General features: G+C 36.8%; 1 protein-coding gene and 1 long non-coding RNA gene across 2 annotated transcripts; both read right to left on the minus strand.

Moving 5' to 3' along the window:
* Window positions 1-602: 602 nt before the first annotated feature.
* On the minus strand, window positions 603-21,109 carry LOC109055827 (the record flags this gene model as incomplete). Its single annotated transcript, XM_042736041.1, has 18 exons — window positions 603-778; window positions 934-1,202; window positions 7,757-7,955; window positions 8,166-8,192; window positions 8,349-8,484; window positions 8,607-8,699; window positions 8,814-9,092; window positions 10,761-10,885; window positions 11,038-11,131; window positions 12,895-13,041; window positions 14,136-14,260; window positions 14,407-14,539; window positions 14,965-15,240; window positions 16,566-16,738; window positions 18,385-18,616; window positions 19,809-19,948; window positions 20,539-20,819; window positions 20,916-21,109. Coding segments are annotated over 18 exons (3,099 nt in total), but the record flags the coding sequence as incomplete, so codon positions are not given.
* LOC122139128 lies at window positions 11,425-12,375 on the minus strand. Its single transcript, XR_006156000.1, has 3 exons — window positions 12,315-12,375; window positions 12,020-12,141; window positions 11,425-11,920 (listed from the first exon to the last, which is right to left on the minus strand). It is a non-coding gene; the product is annotated as an uncharacterized LOC122139128 (long non-coding RNA).
* Window positions 21,110-21,316: the final 207 nt, after the last annotated feature.

Genomic DNA, 21,316 nt, shown 5'->3' on the forward strand with positions numbered 1-21,316 from the left:
CAGCTGTAACTGTTGTCAGGATCAGCTCCAGCGGAGGTAAACTGCACAAAACTTGGAGGATCGCTGCAAACCAAGGAACTGATCCATTCCTGATAGTGTGATACTCTGGTGTACACACCAGGAAGTTCAGGTCGAGCACAGTCAGTCCCAAAGCTAACGATACCGGACTGAACCCATACAGAGCTCTGCCTGCTCACCATCGGACCTCCGTAATCCCCCTGAAAATACACATCAATACATACATTGTGGAAAGTAACATACACCACCATTCAAAAATTCAGTCTTAGTATTATATGTTTAAGTAATACTTTTATTTATAATGGATATAACAGTTTAATCAAAAATGAGAGTAAAGACATTGATAAATTTAGAAATGCTATTTTTATAAATCAAATAAATCTGTAAAAAAATACCACATTTTTGTTCACTAAAATGTTCCAAACACCGGTTACTTAGAAATAATATGTTTGCTTGTTACACAGTGTTTAAAAAATCTCTGATTATCTTTTACTTTCTTTCTTTGGACATGATCCTTAAAAGTTTAACCATGTATTTGTCATTTGAAGCACTTACTGTTTACCTTTTAGAAACAAGTTTGGGGACTAAGTGAGCTGAACAGAGGGTTTCTGTACCTGACACGAGTCCTTGCCTCCTTCCAGTAGACCAGCACAGATCATGTTGTCTGTTATCTCTCCAACTCCATACAGACAGCTGCACTGTCTGTTACCAATTACAGGAACCTCCACTTCCTGAAGAACATTAGGGGATGGAAGGGGTACTGTATAGAAAACATGAGATGTTATTTACTCTGCATAGTCACTGAGTATCCCGTTTCACCAAGAAATATGTCATGTTACAGGTGAAATACTATTTATAATCCCATTTATATGCTGACTTTAATATAACTAAGAGGTGACAGAAATGAATTCTCACCTCCTTCACCAATGTTTCCCCATCCAGTGATCCAGCTGTCTGTGCCGCTGTTGAACACACTGTTATGAGCTGCTAGACACACGGGTCTGATGTAGTCAGTGAAGGTGACAGGTGATCTCAATTTGAGAAGAGCGATATCGTTCTCATTTGTAAAATTGTTGTAACTGGGATGTTTGATGATTAATCTCACATATCTGAACACTTCATTGGGGTTGAAGCCTCCCTGGGTCTGTCGCCCCAAAAACACAGTGAAATAAGACGTGGGATACCTGAGAAAATTACAGAATAGACAGAGAGAAAGTAAGAGTCAAGAAACGTTTCTTTTAAGCCTGACATATAAAATAATAGTCAGAAATCTATTTTTAAATGGAACACTTAAATTACAATATATGTATGTATGTATTTCTACAAGTGTGCATATGTTCCATGCTTTGAATCTTAAGCATCTGGCTGATACATTTACGTCTTATATAGTATGATATAGTGGGAATATGGAACTCACATTTAAGGAGAAAAAAAAACCCCTAATTTTAATCAGAGGCCCAAAATTAGCAAAAATATGCAATTTGGTACAGATGCTCATATTTATATGGCCAAAATATTTAGATGAAATTCTGAGACCTTATAATAGAAATCAGTTTATCTTTATAACAGTATAACAGACTACATACATAATGACATAAATTGTCATTGCTTTATTGTCATTCCACTACATGTGTGGACAAAGAGTAGAACGAAATGTCGTGTCTCACAGGACCACGGTGCTACATTATTAAACATGAATATAAACATACAACAAAAGAAATAAGAAACCATTTTGAACCTATGCATAGCTAACTTACTGAAAGCTGTAACCTAACTATACATATTACAAACCCGATTCCAAAAAAGTTGGGACACTGTACAAATTGTGAATAAAAACAGAATGCAATGATGTGGAAGTTTCAAATTTCAATATTTTATTCAGAATACAACACAGATGACATATCAAATGTTTAAACTGAGAAAATGTATCATTTTAAGGGAAAATAAGTTGATTTTAAATTTCATGGCATCAACACATCTCAAAAAAGTGGGGACAAGGCCATGTTTACCACTGTGTGGCATCCCCTCTTCTTTTTATAACAGTCTGCAAACGTCTGGGGACTGAGGAGACAAGTTGCTCAAGTTTAGGAATAGGAATGTTGTCCCATTCTTGTCTAATACAGGCTTCTAGATGCTCAACTGTCTTAGGTCTTCTTTGTCGCATCTTCCTCTTTATGATGTGCCAAATATTTTCTATGGGTGAAAGATCATGACTGCAGGCTGGCCATTTCAGTACCCGGATCCTTCTTCTACGCAGCCATGATGTTGTAATTGATGCAGTATGTGGTCTGGCATTGTCATGTTGGAAAATGCAAGGTCTTCCCTGAAAGAGACGACGTCTGGATGGGAGCATATGTTGTTCTAGAACTTGGATATACCTTTCAGCATTGATGGTGCCTTTAAAGATGTGTAAGCTGCCCATGCCACATGCACTCATGCAACTTCATACCATCAGAGATGCAGGCTTCTGAACTGAGCGCTGATAACAACTTGGGTTGTCCTTGTCCTCTTTAGTCCGGATGACATGGCATTCCAGTTTTCCAAAAAGAACTTCAAATGTTGATTCGTCTGACCACAGAACAGTTTTCCACTTTGCCACAGTCCATTTTAAATGAGCCTTGGCCCAGAGAAAATGCCTTTGCTTCTGGATCATATTAAGATATGGCTTCTTTTTTGACCTGTAGAGTTTTAGCCCGCAACGGCGAATGGCACGGTGGATTGTGTTCACCAACAATGTTTTTTGGAAGTATTCCTGAGCTCATGTTGTGATTTCCATTACAGTAGCATTCCTGTATGTGATGCAGTCCCATCTAAGGGCCCGAAGATCACAGGCATCCAGTATGGTTTTCCGGCCTTGACACTTACGCACAGAGATTGTTCCAGATTCTCTGAATCTTTGAATGATATTATGCACCGTAGATGATGATAACTTCAAACTCTTTGCAATTTTTCTCTGAGAAACTCCTTTCTGATATTGCTCCACCATTTTTCGCCGCAGCATTGGGGGAATTGGTGATCCTCTGCCCATCTTGACCTCTGAGAGACACTGCCACTCTGAGAGGCTCTTTTTATACCCAATCATGTTGCCAATTGACCTAATAAGTTGCATATTGGTCTTCCAGCTGTTCCTTATATGTACATTTAACTTTTCTGGCCTCTTGTTGCTACCTGTCCCAAGTTTTTTGGAATGTGTAACTCTCATGAAATCCAAAATGAGCCAATATTTGGCATGACATTTCAAAATGTCTCACTTTCAACATTTGATATGTTATCTATATTCTATTGTGAATAAAATATAAGTTTATGAGATTTGTAAATTATTCCATTCCTTTTTTACTCACAATTTGTACAGTGTCCCAACTTTTTTGGAATCGGGTTTGTACTATTAATAGTATATTTATATAATATGTATATTTAAATTACAGCTTTCAGTAGGTTATATCAGTTGTTAAACTATGTCTCTCAATAATGTCTTAGTAAGATGCAGTGGTGGTCAGTAACGGAGTAGCTTTACTTCGTTACTGTACTTAAGTAAATTTTTCAAGTATCTGTACTTTACTGGAGTAGTTTTATTTTTAGTAACTTTTACTTTTACTTCACTACATTTCAAAGCATAAGATCATACTTTTATATCACGTGCTCTGACACGCAGAAGCGGTTTCTGATTCAAGAACGAACTGATTCTTTTCAATGAACCTTTTAAATCGGTTCGCAAATCGCACCAAACGATTCATTCACGAATTAGAATGATCCGATTGCATCTGTTCTAGAGCTGTTCTAGAAATTTTAGGATTAATTATTGTAACTGAAAATCATATTTAGCTCCATACAAAACTGTCATTTGTTTGTGAACGAAATCTGCTGTAAAGGGTGATCTAAGCCCACTGAAATGCTTGAATGCAAACACATCAGCATCAGTGCCTCTTAGGTCAAAAAAAAAAATATTACCTTAAAATAACACAGATTAAATAAAATAACTAATGCACGTTCAAATTCCGCTGCCATAACATTAACAGTTCTATTAAAATGCTACGCATTTAGCCCTATGTGACGTCTGTTTTTATTGTTTATCAACAGTATAAATATTTATAATGTTTGAATTAACTAGCCAAGTAGACAGATATGAATGTTTATTCATAACCATACTGAAAATAAGTAAATATTGGTAGCTGATGCTTACTGTCTAGCTAACAAGCTTGCTGGTGATAAGTTGAGGTAATTTTTAAAAATAAAGTCCAAATATTTTTATTCAACCACCTAAATAGATTACATCTGGGGGTAAAAGAAAGGATGTGATGTTCAGAACATTAACTACAGTAATTATCAAAGTGGGAACTGATGCCCTCTGGGGGTATTTGGCCAGGGGTGTTTTTACACCACAGACAAGGTTTGAGAAGAAAAAAAATATGAAAATATAATTATTTTTCCTTAAAATGTTCTTCCTAACTTCAGGCCTTATTCTCATGTCATATATAACTGTGATGTTCTGCAAAACAACACATTTTAAAACACTTTTTTTCTTACTGGTGAAAATCTGATGGCCAATTGTGACCCTGGAGCACAAAACCAGTCTTAATTCGCTGGGGTATATTTGTAGCAAAAGCCAAAAATACATTGTATGTGTCAAAATTATCAACTTTTCTTTTATGGCAAAAATTATTAAGTAAAGATCATGTTCCATGAAGATATTTTGTACATTTCCTACCGTAAATATATCAAAACATAATTTTTTATTAGTAATATGCATTGCTAAGAACTTAATTTAGACAAATTTAAAGGTGATTTTCTTAATGTTTTGATTTTTTTGCACCCATAGATTCCAGATTTTCAAATAGTTGTATCTCGACCAAATATCATCCTTTCCTAACAGCTTATTTATTCAGCTTTCAGATGATGCATAAATCTCAATTGCGAAAAATTGACCCTTATGACTGGTTTTGTGGTCCAGGGTCACAAATCTGTTTTCTCTCAGGTACATCTCAGTGTAAGCTTTATAGTGAACATTACTACATCACTCTCATTAGTGTAGTCCATATCAACAACAAAAATATGTTTTGACTCCATATAGTGGTTATTTTGAGAAAATTCCAGGTATTTTGAGCAGTAGGATTATATATATATATATATAAAAAAAATGTGCTAATATAAAATTAAATTAAGTAGCCTATATAAAATTGCAAAATAAATCTATCAGTACTTTTTTACTTAAGTACATAAAAAATTTAGTACTTTTGTACTTTAACTCTTGAAAATTGAAAAAGGAGTACTTTTACTTTTATTGGAGTATTATTTTATTATACATATCTGTACTTTTACTCAAGTACCACTGGTAAGATGATATTAAATGATTAGTTTTATGCTCAAAACTCTGTAGTTTCAAAACATGTAATGCAATGCAGTTAAGAGATGAACAAATAAACATTTCTCAAAAGCCTTATGGATCATATTGTTATGTCTTGTTCTGTTTGGGTTTTATTTGCATTCCTCATTGCTGATGATGCCGCGCTGCTGGCTTCCACCCAACCCAGCTTGGCGAACATGACGACGGCCTTGGAGCGGGAGTCAGCAAAGATCGGGGCTCCGAATCAGTGGCTCAAAAACCAAAATCATGTGCATCGGATACACCAGTGGACGAGTACCCGTAACAATTGGCCAACAGTGAATCGAAGAGGTCGATCGATTTACCTACATGGGCAGCGTCATCTCGGCGGATGGCGACGCGGACCACGACATTGTCTACCATACTGGAAATGCGGCATCATGTTATGCCTCCAACCACTTTAGCACACGAACACCATCGCCCTTGAGACCAAGGTATGGCTGCTCAAATCCATCGTCATTCCAACGTCTACCAACGCCTGCGAAACTTGGAAAATGATGGCCAAAACCATCCGCCACCTTAATAAGTTCTTAATAAGTAATTTTCCAGTGTCTCTGGTTTCGTATGTTTTCGTATGGTTACTGTATGTTAATGTTAACCTTCCTGTCCACAAGTAGTAGTGTTGTTTATCTGAAGGCAAAAGTCATTCCTTTGTTGTCCATGAAGCCTTATCTCATCAGAATGAGAATTTGGTTGTCGTCCTTGCACTCCCTCCTCCCTCTGGCTCTGCCTTAGTCAGTCATTGCTCTGCCTCCACCATGGTGTTCAACTTTTCTGTCTGCACCTCATCCCTCCATCCTTGTGGCTCTGCTGGACTCCTCCTTGCCTCCGGCTCCACCAGGGCCCTCAGTCCAACTGGCTCTACCCCAGCCTGCTGAGCCCCAATTTCCACCTCGGTCCTGTGGCCTTTTGAGAACTTGGGTCTCAGTCTCCTCAGTTCTGGCCAGGTATCCACAGCCTTTGTCTCTGTCTCCATCCGTCATTCTCATGGTTTTTTCAGCCAAATCTCCACCATGTCACCTCCCTTCCTTGACTCCACCGTGGACCTCTATTCTGGCTGGGCTCTGGGTCTCCGCCTGGCTACTCCTCCCCTGTTCTTCTCCTGTTCTGTTCTCCTCCCTCTGTCTTCTCCACCCTGATTTCTCCTGCCGGCACCTTCTCCTATGGTTCCCTGCCCTTTGCCAGCTCCTCGTCCACCTCCTTGCCCCACCCTTCCTCCTCTGTTGGATTGTATTTTTATAGTGCAAGAATGCATATTTCTCTTTGTGTATTTATGCCCTGAGTTCCTTCTGTTCAGTCTTGTTAATATTGTAAGTTGTGTTTCTCTGTGATTCTCCTGCATGTATATTATTCGATTTTGAAATAAAGACTGTTTCTGTTTATTCTCCAATGATGTGAGCTTCTTCAAAGCCACCATAACATGACATTATTCTGACATTTATATTATAAAAACAGTAAAGATTACACAGTAAAATAACTTGTGAACCACAACCTGAATTTGGATTTTTTTTGAATTATTTTTTTTTTTTGAATTATACAGTACAAAAATATTGTCACATGCACATTCTTATATGTTCTGGTTTGGTTTTGTGTTCTCTCTGTTACCGTTTACCTGCCTGAGTTCAGGAGTGGCACAGAGGCTCGGTGGTTAGCACCATTGTCTCACAGCAAGAAGATCTCTGGTTCGAGCCCTGGCATGGATGGGAGACCATTCTGTGTGGAGTTTGCATGTTCTCCCTGTGTCAAGTTGACAGCGTGGGTTTACTACCGGTACTCCGGTTTCCTCCCAAAGACATGCAGGTAAGGAGAACTGAAGATTCAAAATAGTTTTTCCTTCTGGATCCGCATTTGGATCTTTTACCGTAGGGTACGCAAAGTTTTGATCATGTCCACAATCAAAATACATTAGAAAAAGCCATCAGCTACACTTCCAGTTTCATTCTGGCTCTCCATCAGCTCGGGTCCCACTGGGTCTCTATTTCCTGTGGCTCTGTCTCCATGGCTCATCCACATGGTGTTGTTTGAGCCCCTCTCCACCATGGCTCCTCTTGGTTTACTACTTCTCCCTCAGTCATCTCCACCATGGTTCTTCCTGCCATCATCTTCTTTCAGTCTCGGCTTTTCTCCTGCTCTGCGACCTCCTACAGAGCCCCCGCCCTCCCTCCTCTCTTGGATCTTTTACCGTACGGTACGCAAAGTTTTGATCATGTTGATAATTAAAAGACCTTAGAAATGTGTATATCAAATATGATACAGTAGACTTTAAAGGGTTAAATCAGTTCCTCAGTTGAAAAGTAACCTACTCAAAGAATCAATGAAAGCTGATGTATTTGTCTGCAAGTAGTTGAATGAGTTTACCCATGAACACAGTGGGCAGCAGACAGCACCCACTGTTTGTTGATGAGAGAACCTCCACAGATGTGCCTGCTTAACAGAAGAAGACTAGCCTGCCAGGGCCAGTGTCCAGCTGAAGCGTTCTGACCTCCAACTATCCTGCTTCTGGTAGTAACTGGGGTTCTTCCACATTCCAAAGCACTAGAAAAAACATCTGAGGAAGCTGACACAAAATACAATGATGTAGGCTACCCAATAACTTCTCAACTGCCACTGCTACAGACCACATCATACACCTCATTTTTTTTAAAGGGGACCCCCCCTCCCCCTCCCCCCCAAAAACTCTGTTTTTTAAATAAATAATTCCTAATCCCACATGAAATATCAATAAATATTATTAATTATTCATTATTGAAGTATTAATGTACAGTACCTTGGGGGTTAGTTTTGACACAGAATCCTGCAAAACAAAACAGAGGCATGTTACATAGATTTCTACCTAAAAGACTCTTACAAACACAATTTAAAGTAATAAACTGCATGTTTTGAGACAAAAATATACATTTAGATATCTGAAATTGAGATAAATGACAATTTCATAAATACAAATATATACCATTGTTTTCAGATGAATTGTCAACTCGAAATACCCATCTACCCTTGACGTTGACATTACTTGTGTATGGCAGATTTGCGATGTCAGAAACAGGAATTGAAAAGAAATTGGTAGAATTAATTGTGTCAAGCCCAGACTGAAAGAAAAAAAAAACAAGAAAAGAAGCAAAATCCCATTAAATCCAAAAAACATTTGACACAGCTAAAGATTATAAACTGGGTTAACACAATATTCTGACACATTTCCATGCTACTTTACCTCTGCGCTTTGGGTGGGAGTGATAAAATCATAATGCATGAAAGTAAATGACATGTTTTTGCCAGACACTAAAACCACTTGGAAGGTTGATTCCTGGACGAGAGAGTAAATTCCATATTATTGCAAGCATCATTTTGGATATTCCATAAATTTCAGTTCAATGAGAATGCTATGCAGTAGTGCATCTTAACTGAAAGAGAAACTTACTGACTCTCTGTTTCCATAGTATGGAACTTTATCCCATGTAGCAATAAAAACCCAAGAGGCAGAGAAGTTTAGTCTGGGAAAATATTTGTTTACTTCTCTTGATGCCCGATTCAAAAGATGAGCATCTGTTACTTGTCGGTAAGAGATGGTTCCTTGCTCACTATTATTAATGTCTGTCCACAGTGGAGCGATGATGTCTATAGATGAGTATGCAGGAAGATAATAGGGATGCCACTGGTCAAACGGCTCATTAAAGGTCAGGTCTCCATTATTATTCACCTGAAAGATCAAAACCAGTCTGGATTTTCATGTTTTATCTTCTATGTGGAATATACAGGTCCTGGTCATATAATTAGAATATCATCAAAAAGTTGATTTATTTCACTAATTCCATTCAAAAAGTGAAACTTGTATATTGTATTCAGTCATTACACACAGACTGATATATTCCAAATGTTTATTTCTTTTAATTTTGATGATTATAACTAACAACTAAGGAAAATCCCAAATTCAGTATTGCAGAAAATTAGAATATTCTGAAAAGGTTCAATATTGAAGACACCTGGTGCCACACTCTAATCAGCTAATTAACTCAAAACACCTGCAAAGGCCTTTAAAATGGTCTCTCAGTCTAGTTCTTTAGGCTACACAATCATGGGGAAAACTGCTGAATTGACAGTTGTCCAAAAGACGACCATTGACACCTTGCACAAGGAGGGCAAGACACAAAAGATCATTGCAAAAGAGGCTGGCTGTTCACAGAGCTCTGGGTCCAAGCACATTAATAGAGAGGAGAAGGGAAGGAAAAGATGTGTTAGAAAAAAAGTGTAAAAGCAATAGGTATAACCGCACCCTGGAGAGGATTGTGAAAACAAAAACCCATGCAAAAATGTGGGGGAGATTCACAAAGAGTGGACTGCAGCCTGGAGTCAGTGCTTCAAGAACCACTACACACAGATGTATGCAAGACATGGGTTTCAGCTTTCGCATTCCTTGTGTCAAGCCACTCTTGTACAACAGACAGAGTCAGAATCGTCTCGCCTGGGCTAAAGACAAAAATGACTGGACTGTTGCTGCGTGGTCCAAAGTTATGTTCTTTGATGAAAGTAAATTTTGCATTTCCGTTGGAAATCAGGGTCCCATAGTCTGGAGGAAGAGAGGAGAGGCAAGTTTCCACAGTCAGTGATGGTTTGGGGTGCCATGTCATCTGCTGGTGTTGGTCCACTGTGTTTTCTGAGGTCCAAGGTCAATGCAGCCAGGAAGTTTTAGAGCACTTCATGCTTCCTGCTGCTGACCAACTTTATGGAGAGTGAAGATATCATTTTCCAACAGGACTTGGCACCTGCACACAGTGCCAATGCTACCAGTACCTGGTTTAAGGACCATGGTATCCCTGTTCTTAAATGGCCAGCAAACTCACCTTACCTTAACCCCATAGAAAATCTATGGGGTATTGTGAAGAGGAAGATGCAATATGCCAGACCCGAGAATGCAGAAGAGCTGAAGGCCACTATCAGAGCAACCTGGGCTCTCATAACACCTGAGCAGTGTCACAGACTGATCAAACTCCATGCCACGCCGCATTGCTGCAGTAATTCAGGCAAAAGGAGCCCCAACTAAGTATTGAGTGCTCTACATGCTTTTCATGTTCATACTTTTCAGTTGACCAAGATTTCTAAAAATCCTTTCTTTGTATTGGTCTTAAGTAATATTCTAATTTTCTGAGATACTGAATTTGGGATTTTCCTTAGTTATAATCAGTTATAATCATCAAAATTAAAAGAAATAAGCATTTGAAATATATCAGTCTGTGTGTAATGAATGAATATAATATACAAGTTTCACTTTTTGAATGGAATTAGAGAAATCAACTTTTTGATGATATTCTAATTATATGACCAGCACCTGTATAATAATGAATGCCATGAATATCAAAATGCTTCTTACAAATATTTTGTCATATACACGGCCAAAGAACACAAATGGCTGCAGGAGAGGAATCAGTGGAGAACTTCCATCATCCGACTGCGGGCTCATCTCATCCTCTTCATATCCGTATGGATAGAATATTCCTAATATTTCCAATAATGTTTTTATGAGCATTGAAGGATTTTAGGGAGGGCATTTTATAAGCATTAAAATTACTATATTTTTTTCTTTCTTGTTATATTCATATTTATTTATCAAATAATGTGCTATTGTAGATATTAAACAGTGACCTTACCATCCTCAGGTCCACCATCAACACGAAATACCCAGCGTCCCGGCACATTAACATTGCTGGAGTTGAACAGCTTATTTTCATCAGGCACAGGGATTGAAAAAATAATGTGTTGAGTTTAGTGTGTCATAGCCAGCCTAAATGAGTAAATAAAAAAATATTAATAAATGAAATATGGCCAGGTAATATGATGATCTTTGAAACTTTTTTTTTCTTCTTTTTTCTAATTCCACTGAAAGACATTCAGGGTCCAATTATTATCATATGAATCTTAAAGTTGAGCAGCAAGATTTTTATTCTGTCCAACCTGAAAACTTTGATCAGTTGAGGAGATATTTCCGTAGTTCATTATGACAAAGGAAAGAGTTCTGCAAATGACTAGAACAACTTGGAAGGAGGATTCCTAGGTAAAGTCCAGTAAAAACATTAAGTTTCAATGAAAAACACAGCTATGATTTGTCTATAGACAAAACTCATTCAAGGTAAATATATTTAATCCATTTAATAAATCTGATATTATCAAGAATGTATTGCTTAATTTCTATCTCTACCTAAATTTACATTAAATGTAGGTTTAAAAAAGATTAAAATGATCATTCAATCTACATACCGTAGTGGGGTTGTTCAAGTAGGGCACCCTATGCCACGTAGCAATGAAAACTGTATATACTGAGAACCCAAACTGAGGGAAATACTGTTTAATATCATTTTTTGCCCGGTCCAGAATGTGGCCTTGAGTTACAATGCAATAAGAGATGCTTCCATTGATACTAATGTCAAACTTTGCCCAGAGTGGAGCTACAATGTCTTCAGTAGAGTTGGCAGGAAAAGCCTTGGGGAGTCTTTCATAAAATGGTTTGAATGTCAAAAGTCCATTATTGCTGACCTATAGTAAAGAATATTTAACTGACCGTTACACTGAAGCAACATGACTTGTAATACAGCAAAGTACTTCAAATGTAATTTGTTTAACATCACATCTCACATATATGTTATTGTATTCGCGTCCAAAGTACAAAAGGGGATACTGCAAGTACAGAGCTGTTAAGTTTGCGTTACTTTGACAGGGGTTCTGAGAGTCCTGATAGCCAGTTGGATAAAACCGACCTAGAAAAAAAAAATGTCATTACATGTTATGACCTTGGCCTATAGTACATACCAAGCTTAAACATTTCAACATTTAACTGCATATCAATGAATTGTTATATGTCTCAATAAATAAACTATTAAACAAGATATGCAATAAATTCAGTGTATTTTTAATTATTAAATTATTGTACCATTGTTGTCTGATACATGGTCAACACGAAATACCCATCGACCCATGATGTTGACATTGCTTGTGTATGGTTAGAAAATTTTCAATGTCAGAAACAGGAATTGAAAAGAAATTAGTAGAATGAATTGTATCAAAGCCGGACTGTTAATGAGGAAAACAAAGAAAGAATCCCATTAAATCCAAAATCATTTCACACTGCTAAAGATTGTAACCTGGGGTAACAATATTTTCACATATTTTTCACACTTTACCTCTACACTTTGGGTGGGAGTGATAAAATCATAATGCATGAGAGTAAATGACAGGTTTTTGCCAGACACCAATACTACTTGAAAGGTCGACTCCTGGATGAGAGTGGAAATCCTTCATTAATAGAGTACAGCATCATTCTGGATATTCACTGAAAATAATATCTAAAAACAAAAAACTAACTGAAAGCAAAAACTTACCGCCTCTTGTTTTGTATAGTAAGGAACTTTATCCCATGTAGCAATAAAAACCCAAGAGGCAGAAAAGTTCAAGTTTGGAAAATATTTGTTTATGTCTCTTGAAGTACGATTCAAAAGATGAGCATCTGTTACTTGTCGATAAGAGATGGTCCCTTCCTCATTATTATTAATGTCTGTCCACAGCGGAGCGATGATGTCTTTAGTCGAGTATGCAGGAAAATAATAGGGATGATACCAGGAAAATGGCTTATCAAAGGTCAGGTCTCCATTATTATTCACCTGTAAAATAAAAAACAGTCTGATATTGAAGTTTCATCATCTATCAGTGGATCTCAACCTTTTTTGGGCTAGCACTTCCCACCCATTATCCACATCCCTTACCATTAAATTAAATATAGTCTAATTGTTTTCACTGAATATTAAAGTTGATTATTATTTTGTGTTTATAATGAGAACTATTATTATATTTACAGTAGGCTACCATTCAAACGTTTGGGGTCATTACAATTTTAATAAATTAAATACTTAATTCAATGATCCATTAAACTGTTCAAAAAAGACAGTAAACTGCTTTTTTACAGTAAATTATTTGACAATAAGTGTAAGACCATTAATTTACGGAGCTTTTTAAACATGTTTGTGATTTTCAGTGCTTTGGAAATGTTGCCCCAAAGGTTAAAGAGACTTTAACCTTTGGGGTAAAGGTAAAAAATCCTGTTTACAATAATTTCACAAAGGATTTTTTATTTTATTTTTTTAAAGAGATTTCAGTTTGTTCTTCCTTTCCTGGAACTCTTGAACACCCTTTTACTGCTGTGATTTTACCTTTAAATTTTGGGTGGATGTTTGCAATTAGCATTCAGTGAAAACTAAGTAGAAGATACGTATTGCTCCTTGTCAAAATAGTTACTTTTTTAGTACTGCCCTGATTTATATATTTGTTATTAGTCATGAGTACGTTAAATTTCAAATTTACTTTCCGATTTCAATTTTGTAAAATAAAGGCATTTTTGAAGAAGTGGTAACTTTGTGGCATTAAAGAAGATTTTGGTTTGCTCCCCAGAGTTATAAAGAAGTGTGGTTAACTCCTGCCTGCATGTGTCACACTGTCTAGTCTAGTATCATCGGTGTAATAGCAGGTAACACTACTACACCGGGCACGAATGCAGTGATACGTTGCGTCAAAGTTATAATCAGTGTTTCTGTCATAGAATACAGTAAACAGATAAATTTTATTTCTGAAGAACTCCATTAGATGCCCAGACAAATATTTCAAAAATATTGCTTCCAGTGCCCACTTATGCTATCGGAGCGCCCACATTGAAAAACCCTAATATATATGGAATAGTCATGAATATTATAATGCTTCTTACAAATATTTTGTCATATACACGGCCAAAGTACACAAATGGCTCCAGGAGAGGAATCGGTGGAGAACTTCCATCATCTGACTGCGGGCTCATCTCATCCTCTTCATCTCCATATGGATAGAATATTCCTAATATTTTTCAGTAATATTATTATGAGGCATGTTTAAAAATGTAAAGAGTATATTTTATAAGCATGATTTTATTTTATTTTTTTTTTTTTTTTTTTATATTTATTAAATATTGTGATATTGTAGATATTAAACAGTGACCTTACCATCCTCAGGTCCACCATCAACACGAAATACCCAGCGTCCCGGCACATTAACATTGCTGGAGTTGAACAGCTTGTTTTCGTCAGGCACAGGGATTGAAAAATAATTTGTTGAGTTTATTGTGTCATAGCCAGCCTGCGAGTAAATAAAAAAAAATAATAATAATAATTGAAATATATATGACCAGTTAATATGATGGCCCCATTAGTATCATATGTATCTCAAAGTTTTGTAGCAAGATTTTATTTTGTCCAACCTGAAAACTTTGATCAGTTGAGGAGATATTTCCGTAGTTCATTATGACAAATGAAAGAGTTCTGCAAATGACTAGAACAACTTGGAAGGAGGATTCCTAGGAAAAGTCCAGTAAAAACAGTAAGTCAATTTAAAAACAACACAGCTATAAACTCTCTATAAACAAAACTCATTTAAGCTAAATGTATGCAATGCTTTTAGTAAGTTTGATATAATCAGGGACGGAAAACTCATTTTCAGTTTCGCCATAGATTTCTACTAAACTTAGGTTTAAGAAAAATAATGTAACCTGTCATTCTACATACCGTAGTGGGGCTGTTCAAGTAGTGCACCCTATTCCACGTAGCAATAAAGACTGTATGCACTGAAAACCCAAACTGACGGAAATGCTGTTTGACATCATTTCTCGCCCTGTCCAGAATACGGCCTCGAGTTACAATGCGGTAGGAGATGCTTCCACTGACACTACAGTCAAACTTTGCCCAGAGTGGAGCTATAATGTCTCTAGGAGAGTTGACAGGGAAAGCCTCGGGAAGGCTTTCATAAAATGGTTCAAACGTCAAATGTCCATTATTGTTGACCTATAGTAAAGATTTAAACATTTAACTGATGTAACATGACTTGTAATACATTAATGTACTTCAGATGTAATGTTCTTAATGTAATCTCTCACATATATTTCTTGATATGTGCGTCCAAAGTATAAGAAAGGATACAGCAAGTACAGAGCTGGTGAGCTTGTATTACTTCGACAGGGATTCTGTGTGTTCTGATAGCCAGATGGATAAAAAAGCCCTTGAAAAGGAAGAAATGTCATCGGATGAAATGGCCTTGTTACAGTACATACTGGACCAAGAGTAAACATTGCACCATTTCACTACTTATTATTTGTCCAATGAATTGTTCTGTGTTCAACTGCTAAGCAACTATTAACCAAGATATGCAATAAAGGCCATGTATTTTAAATAATTATATTATTGTACCATTGTTTTCTGATGCATGGTCAACTCGAAAAACCCACCGACCCTTTACATTGACATTGCTTGTGTATGGCAGATATGTGACGTCAGAGACAGGAATTGAAAAGAAATCAGTTGAATCAGTTGTGTCATATCCAGACTGTCAATCAAATAACAAGACAACAAAAAGTTCAGTTAAAACAAAACGCTTATCATACAGTAATTACAGAGATATATTTTGATCAGTGTGGTTTTCATTTCACTTTACCTCTACAGGATATGTGGTCGGAGCGAGATGACCATAATGCATGAGTATAAATGACATGTTTTTGCCAGACACCAAAACCACTTGAAAGGTCGACTCCTGGAAGATGACAGTAAAAACTATAAATACAAATAACGTGGGATGCTGTTTCTTTACCAGAACTTCCCCTTTTCTCTTTCTCAATTTATCTGAGGCCACATTAGTGCAAGTAAAACACTTCCAATGCCTAATAGCATAGAAAATTATATAGCACAGCTCATGCAGAAGTCACTTTAAAACTAAGCAGCTTCCTGTTGGTCACTTTTACTTGACCAACTTGAAAATGATGGGGAAATTTTCCATCTTAATGTGAAGGTGGATTCCTGTTTAAATGACTGAGTTTCACACATGAAATGTGACCGCGACTAAAGTTTTACCTTAGTGACCGCAACTTTTTCCTTAGTTTTACAGCTATTGTTAAAGGTCGTTGTGGATTGGAACATGAGAAATAAAAACATGTCAAGAGAAAACCAAACTTCATCATTAAAGTAAATAAATGAATAAAGACCAAATGATGTTGCATTTAAATATGTTAAGACACCACATCAAATTACTTGAAAAATACTTGGAACACAATTGAAAAAGTATTTTCCTAAACATTCAGAAACTACCAGATGAGTAATAACAGTAACAGATAGCTTACCGATTGTGGGTTGTTATAATACGGCACTTTATCCCAAGTGGCAATGAACAGCCATGAGGCAGTGAAGTTCATATTTTGAAAATACTGGTTTAAGTAGTTTGAAGCTGCTAGTAAGAGTCTACCACTGGTGACCTGACGATAGGAGATTGTTCCATTGACTCTGTTGTCCATGTCTGTCCAGCAGACAGCAATGATGTCTCTGTTGAGCTGCGAATGTAAATAATTGGGTATCGGCTGTGAAAGAGGCTCATCAAATGTCAAATGGCCATTGTTATTAACCTGAAACAGAGGTAAAACAATATTATAAAAGAGCAGTACAAAAAGGAACTTAAAACTCTTAAAAAGTTAAGTTTGTTTTCTTTCAACAATTGGATAGTGCATGCTCTGCTTCAACTGAGTCTGAATACTTATGTCAGTGTGATATTTCAGAGCAATATTTTAATACATTTGCACAATTATCACCATTTGTTTTTTCATGATGGCGTATGGAGTGAATTCTGAATACTTTCTGAATGCACTGTACACACACACACAATTTATGAAGACTATGCTCTTACATAAACCTGTTGATAAACATGTCCAAAATATACAAAGGGCTCTTCCAATAATACTAAATTTAGAGCTTCCATCATCTACAGAGGGATTCTCTATGTCTTCATTTCAAAATGGGTAGAAAAAAACCTGAAATTATAAAAAACAATTAAATAGGAAAATAAATAAATAAACTATAGTGATCCACAACATAATTATTTTGTAGCAAATGTTGTTACACATCACTTTGTTTCACAGCATATCCATGGACTTGATGCATGCTGCACTCAAAAAATTGCATGAATTGCCTGAAATTAAAATGTTCGATTTCAGTCTATTAACTGGCTTCTACATAGTTTCCAGGGGTTGGGGTTCATTGGTTTAATCAGACTACAGGAAACGGTATGCTTGCAAAAGATATGAGATACTGAAAAGCAATTAGATAAGATATTTTAAGCGCACTTGTCTGAATTTCAAGAAGTAGTAGTTTACCTGATCTTAAACATCATGTTAAAAAAAGTTGCATGGAAAGAATGAGCAGCAATGTGTATGTTACACTGATAGTCAAAACTCTTTGTGAAGTCAGGATAACAAACTCATGTATAAAAAAAATGTTTAATTACCTCTTGTAGTGCACTTAAACCCACTGGTGTATGAAATATACAAGTGTACTATAAGTGGTAACTAAATACATTTATTAAATACAGAGACAGTATGTTAAAATAACATTTTAGTTTATATTCATTTTGTTCCAAAATAGCACATTTAAGTACACTATGTTCATAAGTTTATCTTAGTATATGAAGTACAAAAACGAAGTACAAAATTAGTGCGTGAAAAAAAGCACTTTAAGTACATTATGGAAGTGCACTTTTTTTCGGCTTGGGTGACCAAATGCAGATGAAAACTTAACTGCAGGTAATAAGCAACATACCTCTACAAATAATTAAATCAGCATCTCTACGTGTATGGCACTTCAGTTCAAGGGTCCGTTTAATTTAAACATAGGCACACCTTATTCTGCTTAACAAAGTAATTAGTTGATCACCTGAACAAAATCTTATTTAATGAGGAAAAGTATAAAAACCAATGATGTGGTCATCATTATCCTCTTGCAACAGGACCAGCTGGATGGCAAAACAGTGCTAGTAGTACCCCAAAAGTTGTATGAATTAAATAAAAACTATTGATCATGCCAAAATAGTTGAAAAGAGAAGTTTTGAGTGAGGGAAAGAAGGTTCAGTTTTGTCTTTGCTGGCAGTTAACTGTCACCTGCTTTCAGTCTTACCTATATCTTTTCCACTGCACAGAAAGCTGCTGTCCTTGTCTTCACCATCAGATGTAAAAGTCACAAAGCCGATATCTGTTCCATTAACATTCTCCATAATCCAGTTTTGGAATTTGGATACTCTAGCATAGATGTCAGGTGCAATTCCAGTGCCACAAGAAGAAGGATTAGTGACGCCAGCTAAGATCCAGACAGAATCCTGCTCACACTGTAATGGACCACCAGAATCTCCCTAAAAATGAAAGCAAGGGATGTGAAACCATATTAAAATATTAATTTTTAAAAAAACTAACTTGAGCTATATGAACCAGATTTTGTCTGAAGAAAGCTTAAACTTCTTGTATAGGGCTGTACAGTGTGATATGTATGTTGCACATGTGTCACAAATCTGGTCCATGAACTTCCATCCGATCACCACCAGAGGTCATCCTTCCATTACATTAACTCTCGCACTACACAAACTGTTGCATGTCATCCCGAACTACATATCCCACCATCCATTGCACTGGTTGCACACAGCTGGAACCAATCACACACTCACTATATAATAGTCACTCAAATCCCTTTCAAACTGCCGTTTATTGTTCTGCATTTATCACTCCCCCAAGTGTTAGCTGCTTTACCGAGCCATTCCGTGTTTCTCTATTCCACTTCAGTCTGAGGCTAGTCCTTTTCATGTTACCTTGTCTGTTCCCTGACCTTCTGCCTGTTTATATTGGATTACCCCTTTTGTCAAGCCCTCTGGATACTGTTCGCTGATCGAAGACCCACGCTAGCCCTAGGAATATTCTTTTTCTTGCATCTCACTTTGTCTGTGAGATGAATAAATTTACCACGGTAGCATGCGTACGATACAGTTTTGCAATGTGTGTGAGCTTGCTGACAAACCCTGTTGTCAAACAAAGAGAAAATTTAATGATGTTTTTAGTCAAAATTCACTTAACTCCAGTCGAGTGACGTGGCTTCAGAGAATGAGGAAGAAACCAAACTATTTATATTAGGCCTATTCTATACCGTGATAGAAGGCTAAGTCAGTTAAAATACTTTATTCTTATGAAAATACCCAAGGTGGCTTGAAGAACACAGATAAACTATTTATTCTCGCAATTGTATGTTTGTTGTATTGATGTTTCATCAGGTAAAACACATCTATCTGCATCTTATTACACTACAGCAGTTGTTCTTATGCTGCATTCCATTTGTAATCAGAAGCTGGAAATTCCAACTCGGAATCTCAGAGGAATCACAACAACTCCAACTCCGATATCCAACATGGCTGCTAATAAAAGTTAACGTACAGCCCCTGACGTGTTACTGAACAAAGTGATTATGCTACAATGTTCAATATCCTGGAACTACTTCATAGCTGCATCAGTCAGAATCAAGAATTCGACCACCTTTTGTCATAAACTGTTATAACTTACATAACATGTTCCTTTGTCAGCGTTTCCTTCAGCACAGATCATTGTCGGAGTGATTATGTCCATAAAACTGCAGTCACACTCCTTATTCCCCACTATTTTCATCTCCACTTCCTGCAGAGTTCCATAAGTGTGCTGAGTGCCTAAGTGTTATATCAAGAAAACAGGCTTTTGAGGTGTTCAGATAGAAATATGGATCACTGTATTTACATTGACTGTAATGCATTTAAATTCAATGCTTGTATAGTATGTTCACGCGATCTCCTGCTGCTAGTCTATTTATTACATACTCTTTCTATTTTATGTCCGTGTAAGGCTGAATGAACTTTTTACTTTATGGATAACATAAAAATTAAGGTTTAGATTAAAAAAAAAAAAAAAAAAAGAGTAAAAGTTCACTTAATGTTCATAAATGTTACAATTGTTTACAATGTGTTTTACAATTGAAGTTTATTCAGATATATAAGTTTTTTTACTTAGAAAATGGAAATAAATTAATGGATATTTCAATTGGATTTAAATCATTTAATGAGTGTAATCTTTATGTTGTGTCCTGTACTTTCCAATTATTGCCTGATTCTAATATACAATTAAAGGAAAATAAATTGCCAACATGTCCACTTTACAAATGTCCATCAAGTAAAGTTTGCAGTGTAATGTCGTAGGCCTACATTTTGTAATCTGGTTAGACTAGACTACATGTAGTCCAGTGTGTTAAAATGATGATCATTACCAAAAAAGCCAGCTTCTCCCCATCCAGTGGCCCAGCAGATGGTGCCGTTGTGAAAGACACTGTCATTAGCAGCAAGGCAGATCGGGCTGATGTCACTGGTAAAGTTGACTGGCTCGCTCAGTCTCAGCAAGGCAATGTCATTATCAAACCATGAGGGGTCATAGTCTGGATGTGGAATGATGGATCGGATTCCTCGAATCACCTCGTGTGAGCTAGAGACTGAAACATTTTGGCTCTGTCTACCCAGATAAACAGTACCATTCAGTCCAGTGTCTGAGGATCTGAACGAGGAAGCAAAAAGTCTCAGTGAAAATAACAACTGCATCTTCACATTAAATCACACATTGTGATTTATACATCTATTTTTATGTTCTTACAGATATTCAATGCAGTGAGCTGCAGTGAGCACCCATTCATAGCTGATAAGGGACCCTCCACAGACGTGACGGCCAAAACTGTGTAGACTGACCTGCCAAGGCCAAACACCTACAGCTGCATCCTCACCCTCTACAATATGAGTGCTGAGTGAGGAAACCCCACAGTGCTGGGCTGAGGAGAAGAGTGAGAGCTGTCAATAATGGACCAAATTTGAGATGTTTTTTGTACTTTAAATACTTACCTTGATTACCTTTTATAGCTTTTCTCGTGTCACCTGTAAAGTAAAAGGAGAGAGGATAAAAACATTTCACACAATGTATTTGTGTTCAAGACTTCAAAGTCCCTTTCAGGCAACGTCTGCTCAGTAGCTACAGTTTAAATCATGTAATCTGTAATCAGT

The sequence above is a fragment of the Cyprinus carpio genome, chromosome B12, assembly GCF_018340385.1.
Source record: "Cyprinus carpio isolate SPL01 chromosome B12, ASM1834038v1, whole genome shotgun sequence".
Classification (NCBI taxonomy): Eukaryota; Metazoa; Chordata; class Actinopteri; order Cypriniformes; family Cyprinidae; genus Cyprinus; species Cyprinus carpio.